This window comes from Anser brachyrhynchus (genome assembly GCF_964034855.1).
Source record: "Anser brachyrhynchus genome assembly, contig: SCAFFOLD_305, whole genome shotgun sequence".
Lineage (NCBI taxonomy): Eukaryota > Metazoa > Chordata > Aves > Anseriformes > Anatidae > Anser > Anser brachyrhynchus.
The window spans coordinates 95660-115427 of record NW_027664111.1 but is presented as its reverse complement, the minus strand read 5'-3'; the positions used below and the strand labels follow the sequence as shown (position 1 = coordinate 115427).

The 19768-nt window shown below is 68.6% G+C and overlaps 1 protein-coding gene across 4 annotated transcripts; it reads left to right on the top strand.

The window, feature by feature from the left end:
* Positions 1-11101: 11101 nt before the first annotated feature.
* Positions 11102-19541, top strand: RTN2 (reticulon 2). 4 transcript variants are annotated; one of them, XM_080608448.1, is made up of 10 exons: positions 11102-11271; positions 12446-12490; positions 12614-12979; positions 13272-13433; positions 15038-15245; positions 16605-16761; positions 18045-18114; positions 18855-18901; positions 19161-19219; positions 19355-19541. In XM_080608448.1, the coding sequence occupies exons 1-10, from the start codon at positions 11241-11243 to the stop codon at positions 19395-19397; spliced, it is 1188 nt and encodes a 395-aa protein (XP_080464574.1). In that variant the 5' UTR covers positions 11102-11240; the 3' UTR covers positions 19398-19541. The 4 variants fall into 4 exon arrangements, with proteins under 4 accessions (XP_080464574.1, XP_080464575.1, XP_080464573.1 ...); XM_080608449.1 differs by having other exon boundaries at positions 13269-13433; positions 16626-16761; XM_080608447.1 differs by having other exon boundaries at positions 13269-13433.
* The last annotated feature ends 227 nt before the right edge of the window (positions 19542-19768 follow it).

Genomic DNA, 19768 nt, shown 5'->3' with positions numbered 1-19768 from the left:
GCTACATCTGAACGTCTTTTAAAGCCCTCCAGGGATGGCGACTCAACCCCCTCCCTGGGCAGCCCGTCCCAGTGCCCAACAACCCTTTCGGTAAAGAAGTTCTTCCTAACATCCAACCCAAACCTCCCCCGGCGCAACTTTCGCCCGTTCCCCCTCGTCCCGTCACCGGGCACGGGGGAGAACAGACCGACCCCCACCTCGCTATTACTGGCAGGCACTGGGAGAATACTGAGGGGCTCTAGACAGCAATGTGGGGCACTGGGATGTTATTGAGGTGCTCTGTGCAGTACTGGGGGGCACTGGGAGAATACTGGGGGGCTCTAGCTACTTCTAGGTGGGTACTGGTGGCTCAGGGAAGCACTGGGAAGGTACTGGGGGTCTCCAGGCACCACTGGGGGGTCACTGAAAGAGTACTGGGGGGCTCTGGGCATTACTGGGAGACACTGGGAGGGTACTGGTGACCTCTACACAGCACTGAGGGACACTGGGGGGGGTACTGGGGGGGGGGCTCTGGCAGCAAAGAGTGGAACTGGGAGGGTATTGGGGTGCTATAGGCAGCACTGGGAGGGTGCTGGGGGTCTCTAGGCATTACCGGGGGACACTGGGAGGGTGCTGGGGGGCTCTGAGCAATACTGGGGGGCACTGGGAGGGAACTGGGGGTCTCCAGGCATTACCGGGGGGCACTGGGAGGGTGCTGGGGGGGCTCTGAGCAATAGTGGGGGGCACTGGGAGGGAACTGGGGGTCTCCAGGCATTACCGGGGGGCACTGGGAGGGTGCTAGGGGGGCTCTGAGCAATACTGGGGGGCACTGGGAGGGAACTGGGGGTCTCTAGGCATTACTGGGGGGCACTGGGAGGGAACTGGGGGTCTCCAGGCATTAGCAGGGGGCACTGGGAGGGTGGTAGTGGGGCTCTGAGCAATACTGGGGGGAACTGGGAGGGAACTGGGGGTCTCCAGGCATTATGGGGGGGCACTGGGAGGGTGCTGGGGGGGCTCTGAGCAATACTGGGGGGCACTGGGAGGGAACTGGGGGTCTCCAGGCAATACTGGGGGGCACTGGGAGGGTGCTGGGGGGGCTCTGAGCAATACTGGGGGGCACTGGGAGGGAACTGGGGGTCTCCAGACATTACCGGCAGACACCGGGAGGGTGCTAGGGGGCTCTGAGCAATACTGGGGGGCACTGGGAGGGAACTGGGGGTCTCCAGGCATTACCGGGGGACACCGGGAGGGTGCTGGGGGGGCTCTGAGCAATACTGGGGGGCACTGGGAGGGAACTGGGGGTCTCCAGGCATTACCGGGGGGCACTGGGAGGGTGCTGGGGGGGCTCTGAGCAATAGTGGGGGGCACTGGGAGGGAACTGGGGGTCTCCAGGCATTACCGGGGGGCACTGGGAGGGTGCTAGGGGGGCTCTGAGCAATACTGGGGGGCACTGGGAGGGAACTGGGGGTCTCTAGGCATTACTGGGGGGCACTGGGAGGGAACTGGGGGTCTCCAGGCATTACCGGGGGGCACTGGGAGGGAAATGGGGGGACTCTGAGCAATACTGGGGGGAACTGGGAGGGAACTGGGGGTCTCCAGGCATTACTGGGGGACACCGGGAGGGTGGTAGTGGGGCTCTGAGCAATACTGGGGGGAACTGGGAGGGAACTGGGGGTCTCCAGGCATTAGCAGGGGGCACTGGGAGGGTGGTAGTGGGGCTCTGAGCAATACTGGGGGGAACTGGGAGGGAACTGGGGGTCTCCAGGCATTATGGGGGGGCACTGGGAAGGTGCTGGGGGGGCTCTGAGCAATACTGGGGGGCACTGGGAGGGAACTGGGGGTCTCCAGGCATTACCGGGGGGCACTGGGAGGGTGCTGGGGGGGCTCTGAGCAATACTGGGGGGCACTGGGAGGGAACTGGGGGTCTCCAGACATTACCGGCAGACACCGGGAGGGTGCTGGGGGGGCTCTGAGCAATACTGGGGGGCACTGGGAGGGAACTGGGGGTCTCCAGGCATTACCGGGGGACACCGGGAGGGTGCTGGGGGGGCTCTGAGCAATACTGGGGGGCACTGGGAGGGAACTGGGGGTCTCCAGGCATTACCGGGGGGCACTGGGAGGGTGCTGGGGGGGCTCTGAGCAATAGTGGGGGGAACTGGGCGTCTCCAGGCATTACCGGGGGGCACTGGGAGGGTGGTAGTGGGGCTCTGAGCAATACTGGGGGGCACCAGGAGGGAACTGGGGGTCTCCAGGCATTACCGGGGGGCACTGGGAGGGTGGTAGCGGGGCTCTGAGCAATACTGGGGGGAACTGGGAGGGAACTGGGGGTCTCCAGGCATTATGGGGGGGCACTGGGAGGGTGCTGGGGGGGCTCTGAGCAATACTGGGGGGCACTGGGAGGGAACTGGGGGTCTCCAGGCATTACCGGGGGGCACTGGGAGGGTGCTGAGGGGGCTCTGAGCAATACTGGGGGGGCACTGGGAGGGAACTGGGGGGTCTCCAGGCATTACTGGGGGGCACTGGGAGGGTGCTGTGGGGGCTCTGAGCAATACTGGGGGGCACTGGGAGGGAACTGGGGGTCTCCAGGCAATACCGGGGGGCACTGGGAGGGAAATGGGGGGGCTCTGAGCAATACTGGGGGGCACTGGGAGGGAACTGGGGGTCTCCAGGCATTACCGGGGGACACCGGGAGGGAAATGGGGGGGCTCTGAGCAATACTGGGGGGCACTGGGAGGGAACTGGTGGTCTCCAGGCATTACCGGCAGACACCGGGAGGGTGCTGGGGGGGCTCTGAGCAATACTGGGGGGCACTGGGAGGGAACTGGGGGTCTCCAGGCATTACCGGCAGACACTGGGAGGGTGCTGGGGGGGCTCTGAGCAATACTGGGGAGAACTGGGGGTCTCCAGGCATTACCGGGGAGCACTGGGAGGGTGCTAGGGGGGCTCTGAGCAATACTGGGGGGCACTGGGAGGGAACTGGGGGTCTCCAGGCATTACCAGGGGGCACTGGGAGGGAACTGGGGGGACTCTGAGCAATACTGGGTGGAACTGGGAGGGAACTGGGGGTCTCCAGGCATTACCGGGGGGCACTGGGAGGGTGCTGGGGGGGCTCTGAGCAATACTGGGGGGCACTGGGAGGGAACTGGGGGTCTCCAGGCATTACCGGGGGGCACTGGCAGGGTGCTGGGGGGGCTCTGAGCAATACTGGGGGGCACTGGGAGGGAACTGGGGGTCTCCAGGCATTACCGAGGGGCACTGGGAGGGAAATGGGGGGGCTCTGAGCGATACTGGGGGGCACTGGGAGGGAACTGGGGGTCTCCAGGCATTACCGGGGGGCACTGGGAGGGTGCTGGGGGGGCTCTGAGCAATACTGGGGGGCACTGGGAGGGAACTGGGGGTCTCCAGGCATTACTGGGGGACACTGGGAGGGAACTGGGGGGCACTCAGCTCAGCACTGGGGGGGCACTGGGAGGGAACTGGGCGTCTCCAGGCATTACCGGGGGGCACCGGGAGGGTGGTAGTGGGGCTCTGAGCAATACTGGGGGGAACTGGGAGGGAACTGGGCATCTCCAGGCATTAGCAGGAGGCACTGGGAGGGTGCTGGGGGGGCTCTGAGCAATACTGGGGGGCACTGGGAGGGAACTGGGGGTCTCCAGGCATTACTGGGGGGCACTGGGAGGGAACTGGGCGTCTCCAGGCATTACCGGGGGACACCGGGAGGGTGCTGGGGGGGCTCTGAGCAATACTGGGGGGCACTGGGAGGGAACTGGGGGTCTCCAGGCATTACGGGGGGGCACTGGGAGGGTGCTGGGGGGGCTCTGAGCAATACTGGGGGGCACTGGGAGGGAACTGGGGGTCTCCAGGCATTACCGGGGGGCACCGGGAGGGTGGTAGTGGGGCTCTGAGCAATACTGGGGGGCACTGGGAGGGAACTGGGGGTCTCCAGGCATTACTGGGGGGCACTAGGAGGGTGCTGGGGGGGCTCTGAGCAATACTGGGGGGCACTGGGAGGGAACTGGGGGTCTCCAGGCATTACCAGGGGGCACTGGGAGGGAGCTGGGGGGGCTCTGAGCAATACTGGGGGGAACTGGGAGGGAACTGGGGGTCTCCAGGCATTACCGGCAGACACTGGGAGGGTGCTGGGGGGGCTCTGAGCAATACTGGGGGGAACTGGGGGTCTCCAGGCATTACTGGGGGGCACTGGGAGGGTACTGGGGGTCTCCAGGCATTACCGGGGGGCACTGGGAGGGAAATGGGGGGACTCTGAGCAATACTGGGGGGCACTGGGAGGGAACTGGGGGTCTCCAGGCATTACCGGCAGACACTGGGAGGGTGCTGGGGGGGCTCTGAGCAATACTGGGGGGCACTGGGAGGGAACTGGGGGTCTCCAGGCATTACCGGGGGGCACTGGGAGGGTGCTGGGGGGGGCTCTGAGCAATACTGGGGGGAACTGGGAGGGAACTGGGGGTCTCCAGGCATTACCGGGGGGCACTGGGAGGGTGCTGGGGGGGCTCTGAGCAATACTGGGGGGAACTGGGAGGGAACTGGGGGTCTCCAGGCATTACCAGGGGGCACTGGGAGGGCGCTGGGGGGACTCTGAGCAATACTGGGGGGCACTGGGAGGGAACTGGGGGTCTCCAGGCATTACTGGGGGGCACTGGGAGGGAACTGGGGGTCTCCAGGTATTACCGGGGGGCACTGGGAGGGAAATGGGGGGGCTCTGAGCAATACTGGGGGGCACTGGGAGGGAACTGGGGGTCTCCAGGCATTATGGGGGGGCACTGGGAAGGTGCTGGGGGGGCTCTGAGCGATACTGGGGGGCACTGGGAGGGAACTGGGGGTCTCCAGGCATTACCGGGGGGTACTGGGAGGGTGCTGGGGGGGCTCTGAGCGATACTGGGGGGCACTGGGAGGGAACTGGGGGTCTCCAGGCATTACCGGGGGGCACCGGGAGGGTGCTGGGGGGGCTCTGAGCGATACTGGGGGGCACTGGGAGGGAACTGGGGGTCTCCAGGCATTACCGGGGGGCACTGGGAGGGAACTGGGGGGCACTCAGCTCAGCACTGGGGGGCACTGGGAGGGAACTGGGGGTCTCCAGGCATTACCGGGGGGCACCGGGAGGGTGGTAGTGGGGCTCTGAGCAATACTGGGGGGCACTGGGAGGGAACTGGGGGTCTCCAGGCATTACTGGGGGGCACTGGGAGGGTGGTAGTGGGGCTCTGAGCAATACTGGGGGGCACTGGGAGGGAACTGGGGGTCTCCAGGCATTACCAGGGGGCACTGGGAGGGAGCTGGGGGGGCTCTGAGCAATACTGGGGGGAACTGGGAGGGAACTGGGGGTCTCCAGGCATTACCGGCAGACACTGGGAGGGTGCTGGGGGGGCTCTGAGCAATACTGGGGGGAACTGGGGGTCTCCAGGCATTACTGGGGGGCACTGGGAGGGTACTGGGGGTCTCCAGGCATTACCGGGGGGCACTGGGAGGGTGCTGGGGGGGCTCTGAGCAATACTGGGGGGCACTGGGAGGGAACTGGGGGTCTCCAGACATTACCGGCAGACACCGGGAGGGTGCTGGGGGGGCTCTGAGCAATACTGGGGGGCACTGGGAGGGAACTGGGGGTCTCCAGGCATTACCGGGGGACACCGGGAGGGTGCTGGGGGGGCTCTGAGCAATACTGGGGGGCACTGGGAGGGAACTGGGGGTCTCCAGGCATTACCGGGGGGCACTGGGAGGGTGCTGGGGGGGCTCTGAGCAATAGTGGGGGGAACTGGGCGTCTCCAGGCATTACCGGGGGGCACTGGGAGGGTGGTAGTGGGGCTCTGAGCAATACTGGGGGGCACCAGGAGGGAACTGGGGGTCTCCAGGCATTACCGGGGGGCACTGGGAGGGTGGTAGCGGGGCTCTGAGCAATACTGGGGGGAACTGGGAGGGAACTGGGGGTCTCCAGGCATTATGGGGGGGCACTGGGAGGGTGCTGGGGGGGCTCTGAGCAATACTGGGGGGCACTGGGAGGGAACTGGGGGTCTCCAGGCATTACCGGGGGGCACTGGGAGGGTGGTAGTGGGGCTCTGAGCAATACTGGGGGGCACCGGGAGGGAACTGGGGGTCTCCAGGCATTACCGGGGGGCACTGGGAGGGTGCTGAGGGGGCTCTGAGCAATACTGGGGGGGCACTGGGAGGGAACTGGGGGGTCTCCAGGCATTACTGGGGGGCACTGGGAGGGTGCTGTGGGGGCTCTGAGCAATACTGGGGGGCACTGGGAGGGAACTGGGGGTCTCCAGGCAATACCGGGGGGCACTGGGAGGGAAATGGGGGGCTCTGAGCAATACTGGGGGGCACTGGGAGGGAACTGGGGGTCTCCAGGCATTACCGGGGGACACCGGGAGGGAAATGGGGGGGCTCTGAGCAATACTGGGGGGCACTGGGAGGGAACTGGTGGTCTCCAGGCATTACCGGCAGACACCGGGAGGGTGCTGGGGGGGCTCTGAGCAATACTGGGGGGCACTGGGAGGGAACTGGGGGTCTCCAGGCATTACCGGCAGACACTGGGAGGGTGCTGGGGGGGCTCTGAGCAATACTGGGGAGAACTGGGGGTCTCCAGGCATTACCGGGGAGCACTGGGAGGGTGCTAGGGGGGCTCTGAGCAATACTGGGGGGCACTGGGAGGGAACTGGGGGTCTCCAGGCATTACCAGGGGGCACTGGGAGGGAACTGGGGGGACTCTGAGCAATACTGGGTGGAACTGGGAGGGAACTGGGGGTCTCCAGGCATTACCGGGGGGCACTGGGAGGGTGCTGGGGGGGCTCTGAGCAATACTGGGGGGCACTGGGAGGGAACTGGGGGTCTCCAGGCATTACCGGGGGGCACTGGCAGGGTGCTGGGGGGGCTCTGAGCAATACTGGGGGGCACTGGGAGGGAACTGGGGGTCTCCAGGCATTACCGAGGGGCACTGGGAGGGAAATGGGGGGGCTCTGAGCGATACTGGGGGGCACTGGGAGGGAACTGGGGGTCTCCAGGCATTACCGGGGGGCACTGGGAGGGTGCTGGGGGGGCTCTGAGCAATACTGGGGGGCACTGGGAGGGAACTGGGGGTCTCCAGGCATTACTGGGGGACACTGGGAGGGAACTGGGGGGCACTCAGCTCAGCACTGGGGGGGCACTGGGAGGGAACTGGGCGTCTCCAGGCATTACCGGGGGGCACCGGGAGGGTGGTAGTGGGGCTCTGAGCAATACTGGGGGGAACTGGGAGGGAACTGGGCATCTCCAGGCATTAGCAGGAGGCACTGGGAGGGTGCTGGGGGGGCTCTGAGCAATACTGGGGGGCACTGGGAGGGAACTGGGGGTCTCCAGGCATTACTGGGGGGCACTGGGAGGGAACTGGGCGTCTCCAGGCATTACCGGGGGACACCGGGAGGGTGCTGGGGGGGCTCTGAGCAATACTGGGGGGCACTGGGAGGGAACTGGGGGTCTCCAGGCATTACGGGGGGGCACTGGGAGGGTGCTGGGGGGGCTCTGAGCAATACTGGGGGGCACTGGGAGGGAACTGGGGGTCTCCAGGCATTACCGGGGGGCACCGGGAGGGTGGTAGTGGGGCTCTGAGCAATACTGGGGGGCACTGGGAGGGAACTGGGGGTCTCCAGGCATTACTGGGGGGCACTAGGAGGGTGCTGGGGGGGCTCTGAGCAATACTGGGGGGCACTGGGAGGGAACTGGGGGTCTCCAGGCATTACCAGGGGGCACTGGGAGGGAGCTGGGGGGGCTCTGAGCAATACTGGGGGGAACTGGGAGGGAACTGGGGGTCTCCAGGCATTACCGGCAGACACTGGGAGGGTGCTGGGGGGGCTCTGAGCAATACTGGGGGGAACTGGGGGTCTCCAGGCATTACTGGGGGGCACTGGGAGGGTACTGGGGGTCTCCAGGCATTACCGGGGGGCACTGGGAGGGAAATGGGGGGACTCTGAGCAATACTGGGGGGCACTGGGAGGGAACTGGGGGTCTCCAGGCATTACCGGCAGACACTGGGAGGGTGCTGGGGGGGCTCTGAGCAATACTGGGGGGCACTGGGAGGGAACTGGGGGTCTCCAGGCATTACCGGGGGGCACTGGGAGGGTGCTGGGGGGGGCTCTGAGCAATACTGGGGGGAACTGGGAGGGAACTGGGGGTCTCCAGGCATTACCGGGGGGCACTGGGAGGGTGCTGGGGGGGCTCTGAGCAATACTGGGGGGAACTGGGAGGGAACTGGGGGTCTCCAGGCATTACCAGGGGGCACTGGGAGGGCGCTGGGGGGACTCTGAGCAATACTGGGGGGCACTGGGAGGGAACTGGGGGTCTCCAGGCATTACTGGGGGGCACTGGGAGGGAACTGGGGGTCTCCAGGTATTACCGGGGGGCACTGGGAGGGAAATGGGGGGGCTCTGAGCAATACTGGGGGGCACTGGGAGGGAACTGGGGGTCTCCAGGCATTATGGGGGGGCACTGGGAAGGTGCTGGGGGGGCTCTGAGCGATACTGGGGGGCACTGGGAGGGAACTGGGGGTCTCCAGGCATTACCGGGGGGTACTGGGAGGGTGCTGGGGGGGCTCTGAGCGATACTGGGGGGCACTGGGAGGGAACTGGGGGTCTCCAGGCATTACCGGGGGGCACCGGGAGGGTGCTGGGGGGGCTCTGAGCGATACTGGGGGGCACTGGGAGGGAACTGGGGGTCTCCAGGCATTACCGGGGGGCACTGGGAGGGAACTGGGGGGCACTCAGCTCAGCACTGGGGGGCACTGGGAGGGAACTGGGGGTCTCCAGGCATTACCGGGGGGCACCGGGAGGGTGGTAGTGGGGCTCTGAGCAATACTGGGGGGCACTGGGAGGGAACTGGGGGTCTCCAGGCATTACTGGGGGGCACTGGGAGGGTGGTAGTGGGGCTCTGAGCAATACTGGGGGGCACTGGGAGGGAACTGGGGGTCTCCAGGCATTACCAGGGGGCACTGGGAGGGAGCTGGGGGGGCTCTGAGCAATACTGGGGGGAACTGGGAGGGAACTGGGGGTCTCCAGGCATTACCGGCAGACACTGGGAGGGTGCTGGGGGGGCTCTGAGCAATACTGGGGGGAACTGGGGGTCTCCAGGCATTACTGGGGGGCACTGGGAGGGTACTGGGGGTCTCCAGGCATTACCGGGGGGCACCGGGAGGGAAATGGGGGGACTCTGAGCAATACTGGGGGGCACTGGGAGGGAACTGGGGGTCTCCAGGCATTACCGGCAGACACTAGGAGGGTGCTGGGGGGGCTCTGAGCAATACTGGGGGGCACTGGGAGGGAACTGGGGGTCTCCAGGCATTACCGGGGGGCACCGGGAGGGTGGTAGTGGGGCTCTGAGCAATACTGGGGGGCACTGGGAGGGAACTGGGGGTCTCCAGGCATTACCGGGGGGCACTGGGAGGGTGCTGGGGGGGCTCTGAGCAATACTGGGGGGAACTGGGAGGGAACTGGGGGTCTCCAGGCATTACCAGGGGGCACTGGGAGGGCGCTGGGGGGACTCTGAGCAATACTGGGGGGCACTGGGAGGGAACTGGGGGTCTCCAGGCATTACTGGCAGACACTGGGAGGGTGCTGGGGGGGCTCTGAGCAATACTGGGGGGCACTGGGAGGGAACTGGGGGTCTCCAGGCATTACCGGCAGACACTGGGAGGGTGCTGGGGGGGCTCTGAGCAATACTGGGGGGAACTGGGGGTCTCCAGGCATTACTGGGGGGCACTGGGAGGGTACTGGGGGTCTCCAGGCATTACCGGGGGGCACCGGGAGGGAAATGGGGGGACTCTGAGCAATACTGGGGGGCACTGGGAGGGAACTGGGGGTCTCCAGGCATTACCGGCAGACACTAGGAGGGTGCTGGGGGGGCTCTGAGCAATACTGGGGGGCACTGGGAGGGAACTGGGGGTCTCCAGGCATTACCGGGGGGCACCGGGAGGGTGCTGGGGGGGCTCTGAGCGATACTGGGGGGCACTGGGAGGGAACTGGGGGTCTCCAGGCATTACCGGGGGGCACCGGGAGGGAAATGGGGGGACTCTGAGCAATACTGGGGGGCACTGGGAGGGAACTGGGGGTCTCCAGGCATTACCGGGGGGCACCGGGAGGGTGGTAGTGGGGCTCTGAGCAATACTGGGGGGCACTGGGAGGGAACTGGGGGTCTCCAGGCATTACCGGGGGGCACTGGGAGGGTGCTGGGGGGGCTCTGAGCAATACTGGGGGGAACTGGGAGGGAACTGGGGGTCTCCAGGCATTACCAGGGGGCACTGGGAGGGCGCTGGGGGGACTCTGAGCAATACTGGGGGGCACTGGGAGGGAACTGGGGGTCTCCAGGCATTACTGGCAGACACTGGGAGGGTGCTGGGGGGGCTCTGAGCAATACTGGGGGGCACTGGGAGGGAACTGGGGGTCTCCAGGCATTACCGGGGGGCACCGGGAGGGAAATGGGGGGACTCTGAGCAATACTGGGGGGCACTGGGAGGGAACTGGGGGTCTCCAGGCATTACCGGCAGACACTAGGAGGGTGCTGGGGGGGCTCTGAGCAATACTGGGGGGCACTGGGAGGGAACTGGGGGTCTCCAGGCATTACCGGGGGGCACCGGGAGGGTGGTAGTGGGGCTCTGAGCAATACTGGGGGGCACTGGGAGGGAACTGGGGGTCTCCAGGCATTACCGGGGGGCACTGGGAGGGTGCTGGGGGGGCTCTGAGCAATACTGGGGGGAACTGGGAGGGAACTGGGGGTCTCCAGGCATTACCAGGGGGCACTGGGAGGGCGCTGGGGGGACTCTGAGCAATACTGGGGGGCACTGGGAGGGAACTGGGGGTCTCCAGGCATTACCGGCAGACACTGGGAGGGTGGTAGTGGGGCTCTGAGCGATACTGGGGGGCACTGGGAGGGAACTGGGGGTCTCCAGGCATTACCAGGGGGCACTGGGAGGGAGCTGGGGGGGCTCTGAGCGATACTGGGGGGCACTGGGAGGGAACTGGGCGTCTCCGGTCATTACCGGGGGGCACCGGGAGGGTGCTGGGGGGGCTCCGCTCCCCGGTTCCCGGCGCGGCCCCGCCCCTGCCCCGCCCCCCCCCCCCTCCCCTCGGCCCCCCCCCCCCCCCCCCGCCGCCGCCGCCGCCGCCGCCCTTTGTCCGCCGCCGCCGCGGGCCCCGCCATGGCGCCGCCGTGATGCGCGGCGGGGCCGGCCGGGGGGAAGCGGGGCCGGGGGCAACCGGGAGCCTGATGCCGGGGCCTCCGCCATGGGGCAGGTCCTGGGCTTCGCCCACTGCAGTACGAACCGGCACCGGGCGGGGCGGGGGCACCGGGAGGGGATGGGGAGGGGGGGGGGGGTACCGGGAGGGGATGGGGAGGGGGGGGGGGGTACCGGGGGGGGATGGAGGGGATGGGGGAACACCGGGGATGGGGAACCGGGAGGGGATGGGTGGGATGGGGGGCACCGGGAGGGGATCGGGGGGGGGGTACCGGGGATGGGGAACCGGGAGGGGATGGGGGACACCGGGGATGAGGAAGCAGGAGGGACCGGGCGGTGATGGGGGGGGGGGTACCGGGGATGGGGGTCCCGGGGATGGGGAACCGGGAGGGACCGGGCGGTGATGGGGGGGGGGGTACCGGGGATGGGGGTACCGGGGATGGGGGAACCGGGAGGGGATGGAGGGGATGGGGGGTACCGGGGATGGGGAACCGGGGATGGGGGTACCGGGAGGGACCGGGAGGGGATGGGGGGGGGGTACCGGGGATGGGGAACCGGGTGGGGATGCAGGGGATGGGGTTTACCGGGGATGGGGGAACCGGGGATGGGGGTACCGGGGATGGGGAACCGGGGATGGGGAACCGGGAGGGACCGGGCGGGGATGGGGAACCGGGAGGGGAGGCACCGGGTGGGGACCGATGGGGGACACCGGAGATGGGGGGGACCGGGGATGGGGAAAGAGGGTGGGGATGGGGGGTACCGGGAGGGGATGTAGGGGATGGGGGAACCGGGAGGGACCGGGAGGTGATGGGGGGGGGGGGGGACCGGGGATGGGGAACCGGGAGGGGGGGGGCACCGGGTGGGGATGCACGGGATGGAGGCACCGGGGACGGGGAACCGGGAGGGACTGGGGCTGGGAGGCACCGGGAGGGGATGTAGGGGATGGGGGGCACCGGGAGGGGGTGCAGGGGATGGGGGGCACCGGGGATGGGGACCCGGGGGGGGGCACCAGGAGGGGAATTAGGGGATGGGGTCGCCGGGGGTGGAGGCACCGGGAGTCCCGGGGGCACCGGAGGGCAGGGTGGGGTACGGGGAGTGTCCGGGGGGGGCACCCGGGATGAAGCCACGGGGACGCAGTGGGAATGGGGGTATGGGGGGGGTCAGGTTTGGGGGGCTCCTGCCACTGGGGGGGGGGGCAGGCCTTGTAGAGTGACCCCAAGCCCCCCCATGTGCCCCTCTGATGCCCCCCCCCAGAAGAGGCTCCATCCACGGCCTCCACCACGCCGGACTCCACGGAGGGTGAGTGGGGCCAAGCCCCCCCCCCCCAAATTAGGGTGACTGGGGGGGGGGGAGCAACCCTCTGACCCCCCCCGTCCCCGTCCCCATTGTCCCCATCCTCATTGCCCCCCCCCCAAAAAAAAGGCAACCCCGAGGAGCCGGACTTCCCCGAGCTGCAGGCGGCACCGGAGCCCCCCGAGGAGGAGGAGGAGGATGAAGATGCGGAGGTGGCGGGGGGGGGCCGGGGCCCCCCCCGGGAACTCACTTTCTCCTACATCGCCTTCTCGGGGGGGGGCCCCCCCGGCGAGCCGGCTCCCCGGGGTCGTCGCGACCCCCGCCGGGGCCGCCCCCCCCGCCTGACCCCGGGCTTCGTTCCCCCCCCCCGGGCGCCGGACCCCCGCGCTTCTGCCCGCGCCCCCCCCACGAAGTGCCCCGGGGGGCAAGGGGGGCCGGGGGGGGCCCCTCCGGTGCTGGCAGACCCCGTGCCCAGGGAGCCCCCACCGAGCCTGGGTATGGGGGGACACGGGGGGGGGGGGGGGGGCAAAGTGATGGGGGGGGGGGGTGATGGAAGGGGACCCCCGGGGGGGGGGGGCAGGGTGATGGGCAGAGGGTGTCGGGGGGGGGGGGGGGCAGGTGATGGGGGGGTGACCAGGAAACCCTGGGGGGGGCTTAGGGTGCTGGGGGGGGGAGCAGAGGGGTCTGGTTACTGGGGGTTTTGGGGGGGGGGTCTCAGGGCACTGCTTGTGCCCCCCCCCCCCCCAGCCCCCCCCCTCCCAGCTTCTCCCCGCCCCTCCCACAGCAGCGCCTGCGGGGCCCCCCCCGCCGCCCGCTCTCCCCCCCCCGCCTGCAGGGGGCGCCCCTCGACCCCCCCGCGCGGAGCCCCCCCCGGCCCCCCCCCAAATCCCCGAGCGGCCCCCGACGCCCCCCGACCAATCGCCGAGCCCGACAGGAGCTGACGTCGTGGGTGAGCGGCCAATCAGGGCCCCGGGACGCGGTTTCGGGGGGGGGGGGGTGGGGGGGGGGGCACCGGGGGGGGGGGTAGGAATCCGGTTGCAGGGTGGGGCGAGATTGGTGGCTAAAAATAGGGGGGGGGGCGGCCCCCCCCCCGCACACAGCACCCGAGGCGCCATGGAGGGGCAAGGTGGGTGTGGGGGGTGCCCCCCCCCAGCCTTGTGGGACCCCCCCGGCGTTGTGGGATCCCCCCCCTATGCTGGGAAGAGGGGACTGGGAGCACTGGGATGGACTGGGAGGGGACTGGGAGCACTGGGATGGACTGGGGGGAGACTGGGAGCGCTGGGAGAGGGCGTGGGGGGGGCGGACGGGGACGTTGAGGGGGGCACTGGGAGGAACTGGGGGTGTGGGGAGGGGACTGGGTGGGGGCACTGGGAGGAACTGGGGGGGGCTGGGAGGCTCCGGAGGGGATACTGGGAGCACATGGGGGCTCTTGAAAGGAGTCTGGGAAGGGGGAGAACATGGGGGGCACTGGGAGGGGTCTATGGGGGTTACTGGGGGGCATTGGGGGTTACTGGGGGGCACTGGGAGCACTCTGGGGGCACTGGGGTGATCTGGAGGGGATACTGGGGGGCACTGTCAGCATTTGCAAGATACTGGGAGCACTGGAGGGGGCACTGGGACCTCTAGATGGGCACTGGGGTGACCTGGAGGGGCTACTGGGGAGTGCTGGGAGCACTGGGGAGACACTGGGACTGTTAGAGGGCACTGGGGTGACCTGGAGGGGATACTGGGGGGCACTGGGAGCCTTGATGGGGATACTGGGAGTACTGGAGGGGGCACTGGGACCTGTAGCAGGGCACTGGGGTGACCTGGAGGGGCTACTGGGAGGCACTGGGACACTGGGGTGACCTGGGGAGGCTACTGGGGGCCACTGGGAGCCTTGACAGGGATACTGGGAGTACTGGACGGGGCACTGGGACCTGTAGCAGGGCACTGGGGTGACCCGGCGGGGCTACTGGGGAGACTCTAGGGACACAGGGGTGACCTGGAGGGGCTACTGGGAGGCACTGGGACACTGGGGTGACCTGGGGGGGCTACTGGGGGCCACTGGGAGCCTTGACGGGGATACTGGGAGTACTGGAGGGGGCACTGGGACCTGTAGCAGGGCACTGGGGTGACCCGGCGGGGCTACTGGGGAGACTCCAGGGACACTGGGTTGACCTGGAGGGGCTACTGGGGGCCACTGGGAGCCTTGACGGGGATACTGGGAGTACTGGAGGGGGCACTGGGACCTGTAGCAGGGCACTGGGGTGACCTGGTGGGGCTACTGGGGGCCACTGGGAGCCTTGACGGGGATACTGGGAGTACTGGAGGGGGCACTGGGACCTGTAGCAGGGCACTGGGGTGACCCGGCGGGGCTACTGGGGAGACTCTAGGGACACGGGGGTGACCTGGAGGGGCTACTGGGGGCCACTGGGAGCCTTGAGGGGGATACTGGGAGTACTGGAGGGGGCATTGGGACCTGTAGCAGGGCACTGGGGTGACCTGGAGGGGCTACTGGGAGGCACTGGGAGGCCCTGGGAGGCCCTGGCACCCACGCCGGTGTCCCCACAGTCTGGGAGCTGCTGTACTGGCGCGCCCCGGGGCGCTCGGCGCTGGCGCTGGTGGGGACGCTGGGCACCCTGGGGTGCCTGGCGCGCTTCAGCGCCGTCAGCGTGGGCGCCTACGGGGCGCTGGCGGTGCTGGGGGTCACCCTGCCCCTGCGCCTGCACCAGGCCGCCCTGCGGGCGCTGCGCCGCAGACCCCCCGAGCAGCCCTGCCGGTGAGTGACACCCACCCCCCCCACCCCCCCGCCGGATCCTGCAGGGTGTCCCCGTCCCCAGGGAGCGGGGTGTCCCTTGGGATCCCCGTCCCCGTAGTTTGGGGTGTCCCTTGGGATCCCCGTCCCCAGGGTGCAGGGTCTCCCTCCTGTCGCTGTCCCCATGGCATTGGGGTGTCCCCTGGGATCCCCGTCCCCATAGTTTGGGGTGTCCCTTGGGATCCCCGTCCCCGTAGTTTGGGGTGTCCCGTGGGATCCCCGTCCCTGTAGTTTGGGGTGTCCCTTGGGATCCCCGACCCCATAGTTTGGGGTGTCCCTTGGGATCCCCGTCCCCAGGGTGCAGGGTCTCCCTCCTGTCGCTGTCCCCAGGGCATTGGGTGTCCCCTCCTGTCCCCATCTCCATGGCATTGGAGTGTCCCCTGGGATCCCCATCCCCGTAGTTTGGGGTGTCCCTTGGGATCCCCGTCCCCATAGTTTGGGGTGTCCCTTGGGATCCCCGTCCCCGTAGTCTGGGGTGTCCCTTGGGATCCCTGTCCCCGTAGTTTGGGGTGTCCCCTGGGATCCCCGTCCCCAGGGAGCAGGGTGTCCCCTGGGATCCCCATCCCTGTGGTTTGGGGTGTCCCTTGGGATCCCTGTCCCCATAGTTTGGGGTGTCCCCTGGGAACCCCGTCCCCGTGGTTTGGGGCGTCCCCTGGGATCCCCGTCCCCATGGCACTGGGTGTCCCCTGGGATCTCTGTCCCCATGACATAGGGTGTCCCCTCCCGTCCCCATCCCCCTGGCACGGGGTGTCCCCTGGGATCTCCGTCCCCATGGCATTGGGTGTCCCCTCCTGTCCCTGTCCCCATGGCATTGGGTGTCCCCTGGGATCTCCGTTCCCATGGCACTGGGTGTCCCTCCTGTCCCCGTCCCCATGGCATTGGGTGTCCCCTCCCGTCCCCATCCCCATGGCATTGGGTGTCCCCTCCCGTCCCCATCCCCATGGCATTGGGTGTCCCCTCCCGTCCCCATCCCCATGGCATTGGGTGTCCCCTGGGATCTCCGTCCCCATGGCACTGGGTGTCCCTCCTGTCCCCATCCCCATGGCATTGGGTGTCCCCTGGGATCTCCATCCCCATGGCATTGGGTGTCCCTCCTGTCCCCGTCCCCATGGCATTGGGTGTCCCCTGGGATCTCCATCCCCATGGCACTGGGTGTCCCTCCTGTCCCCATCCCCATGTCATGGGGTGTCCCCTCCCGTCCCCATCCCCATGACATTGGGTGTCCCCTCCCGTCCCCATCCCCGTACCACTGGCTGGCCCCCGGGATCCCCGCGCCCTTGGGTGGCCCTGCTGTCCCCACTCCCTGCCCCCCGGGTGGCCCAGGCCGTCCTTGTCCCCACGCAGGGCGCAGCCGGACGCCGTGGGGCTGAGCCCCGAGCAGCAGCAGCGCTGGGCCCGGCGCCTGGGCCGTCACCTCGCCGCCGCCACCCGCACCCTCACCCGCCTCTTCCTCGTCCACAGCCTCCCCGAGTCCCTCAAGGTGACGGTCACCCCGGCGGGGGGGGGGGGGGGGGGGGGCGCCGGGGGACATCGGGGTCGCGGGGGGCAGCGGGGATAGGGGGGGGACATCGGGGTTGTAGGGGAATATTGGGGTTCTAGGGGAATATTGGGGTCACGGGGGGCAGGAGGGGACATCGGGGTTATAGGGGAATATTGGGGTTATAGGGGAATATTGGGGTTATAGGGGACATCGGGGTCACGGGGGGCAGCGGGGATGGGGGGGGACATCAGGGTTATAGGGGAATATCGGGGTTATAGGGGACATTGGGGTCATGGGGGAACATTGGGGCCATGGGGAACAGGAGGGGACATCGGGGTCACATTTTGAGGAAGGGACATCAGGGTCACGGGGGGCAGCAGGGATATGGGGGGACATCGGGGTCATGGGGGAACATTGGGGCCATGGGGGACAGGAGGGGACATCAGGGTCACAGGGAGCAGCAGGGATATGGGGGGACATTGGGGTTATGGGGGAACATTGGGGTCATGGGGGAACATTGGGGCCATGGGGGACAGGAGGGGACATCGGGGTCACAGGGGGCATCAGGGATATGGGGTACATTGGGGTTATGGGGGACAGGAGGGGACATCGGGGCCACGTGTTGAGGAAGGGACATCGGGGTCACGGGGGGTAGCAGGGATACGGGGGGACATTGGGGTTATGGGGGAGAGGAGGGGGCATCAGGGACATGGGGGCTCTGGGGTCATGGGGGAACATTGGGGTTATAGGGGACATTGGGGTCACGGGGGAAAGGAGGGGACATCGGGGTCATGGGGAACACTGGGGTCATGGGGGAACATTGGGTTCATGGGGGAACATCAGGGTTATAGGGGACGTCGGGGTCATGGGGGACAGGGGGGGAGATCAGGGGCCTGGGGGGCGGCTCTGAGGCCATGGGGGAACATTGGGGTCATGGGGGACATCAGGGGACATCGGGGGCCACTGGGGGCATGGGGTGTTATGGGGTTGTGGGGGGCACTGGGGGCACGGGGTCACTGGGACCATGGGGAGACATCGAGGGACATCAGGGTCCTGGGGGACATCAAAGGACATTGGGGTCACGGGGGGACGCTGGGGACATGGGGGGGACGCTGGGGACATGGGGGGACGCTGGGGACATGGGGGGACATGGGGGGACGTGGGACCCTGTGGCACAAGGGGGCTGTGGGCCTGGGGAGGGGGACAGCGGCGGGCGCCGTAGGGTGCTGTGGGGTGGGGACAGCGGCGGGGACAGCGGCGGTGACAGCGGGCTCCGGGCGCAGTTCGCCTTCCTCTTCTACCTGCTCACCTACGTGGGGGCCGTCTTCAACGGGCTGACGCTGCTCGGAGTGGGTACGGCACGGGGACACGGGGACACGGGGTGGGGACACGGGGACACGGGGTGGGGACATGGGGACGGGGACACGGGGTGGGGACACGGGGACACAGGGATGGGGACATGGGGACATGGGGATGGGGACACGGGGTGGGGACATGGGGATGGGGACGGGGACACGGGGATGGGGATGGGGTGGGGACATGGGGATGGGGACAGGGACGGGGACATGGGGACACGGGGATGGGGAAGGGGGCGTAGGGGTGGGGACATGGGATGGGGACATGGGGACACGGGATGGGGACATGGGGATGGGGACGGGGACATGGGGATGACACGGGGATGGGGACACGGGGATGGGGACATGAGGACGGGGAAGGGGGCGTAGAGGTGGGGACATGGGGACATGGGGATGGGGACATGGGGGTGGGATATGGGGACATGGGGATGGGGACACGGGGATGGGGACACGGGGATGGGGCATGGAGATGGGGACGGGGACAGGAGATGGGGACAGGGGCACGGGGCCAGGGGAGGGGACGCAGAGGTGGGGGCACCGCGCGCGTGGCGTGGAGCGGGGGGAACGGCCCGGAACCGGGGACGGGAGTTTGGGACACGCCACAGGGGACGGGGACGTGGGGATGGCAGTTTGGGGGTACGGGGGGTGGGGGGGCACGTTATGGGGACGGGGGGGGACATGGGGACAGGGGGGGACAGGCTGGGGGGTCCCGGCCTGACGCGGCCGCTCCCTGCCCAGGCGTCATCTGCGCGTTCACCTTCCCCGTGCTCTACCGGCACCACCAGGTACTGGGGACATTTTGGGGGGGGGGGGACACGGGGGAGGGGACACGGGGGGGACACATGGGGCTGGGGACACGAGGGGACGTGGGGCACGGAGAGCGTCGGGGGCAGCGGGGGGGGACGCGCACTGGGGCTGGAGAGGGCTGGGGATCCCTCTGCCCCCCCCCAAAGTCCCCAACTGCCCCCAACGTGTCCCCAGTTGCCCCCCCCCCAAAAAAAAATGTCCCCAACTGTCCCCCCCGTGTCCCCAACTGTCCCCCAGGCCCAGATCGACCGGTACGCCAGCCTGCTGAGGGACCACCTGAGTCACCTCCGCGCCAGGTGAGGGCACCCCGAAACCTACGGGGACCTTGGTGGCCCCCACCCCCACCCCCCCGGTGCCCCCCTGGGGTTTTGGGGTCCCCCCCCCCCCGTTTTGGGGTACCCCCACCCCATGGTGCCGCCCTCTGCCCCCAGGATCCAGGCCAAGCTCCCAAGTGCCAAAGCGAAGCCGCAGTGACCCCCCCCCCGGGGTGTCACCCTGTGGTGGGGGGGGGGGGACACGGGGGGACACCCCCCCCCCCATGTGGGGGTTCGCTCGGGGGGGGGGGGGCAGGGGCCCCCCCTGCGCGGGGTTTACACTTTAATAAAAACTCTTGTGACAGCCCGGCTCGTTTTTTTTGGGGGGGGGGCAATATGAGGGGGGGGGGGACCTTGGGAACGTGGGGGGGGGGGGTGGGGACATGGGGGGGGCGGCGTGGGGACGTGGGGGGGGGGACTTTGGGGACATGGGGGGGGCAGTGGGGACATGGGGGGGGCGTGGGGACATGGGGGGGGCAGTGGGGACATGGGGGGGGCGTGGGGACATGGGGGGGGCGTGGGGACATGGGG

Coding starts and splice junctions, on each gene's coding strand:
- RTN2 (XM_080608447.1), top strand. CDS start 11,241: ATGGGGCAGGTCCTGGGCTTCGCCCACTGCA. Junction 15,246..16,604: donor CCCCCCGAGCAGCCCTGCCG/GTGAGTGACACC, acceptor CGGGTGGCCCAG/GCCGTCCTTGTCCCCACGCA. Junction 18,115..18,854: donor GCTGACGCTGCTCGGAGTGG/GTACGGCACGGG, acceptor CTCCCTGCCCAG/GCGTCATCTGCGCGTTCACC.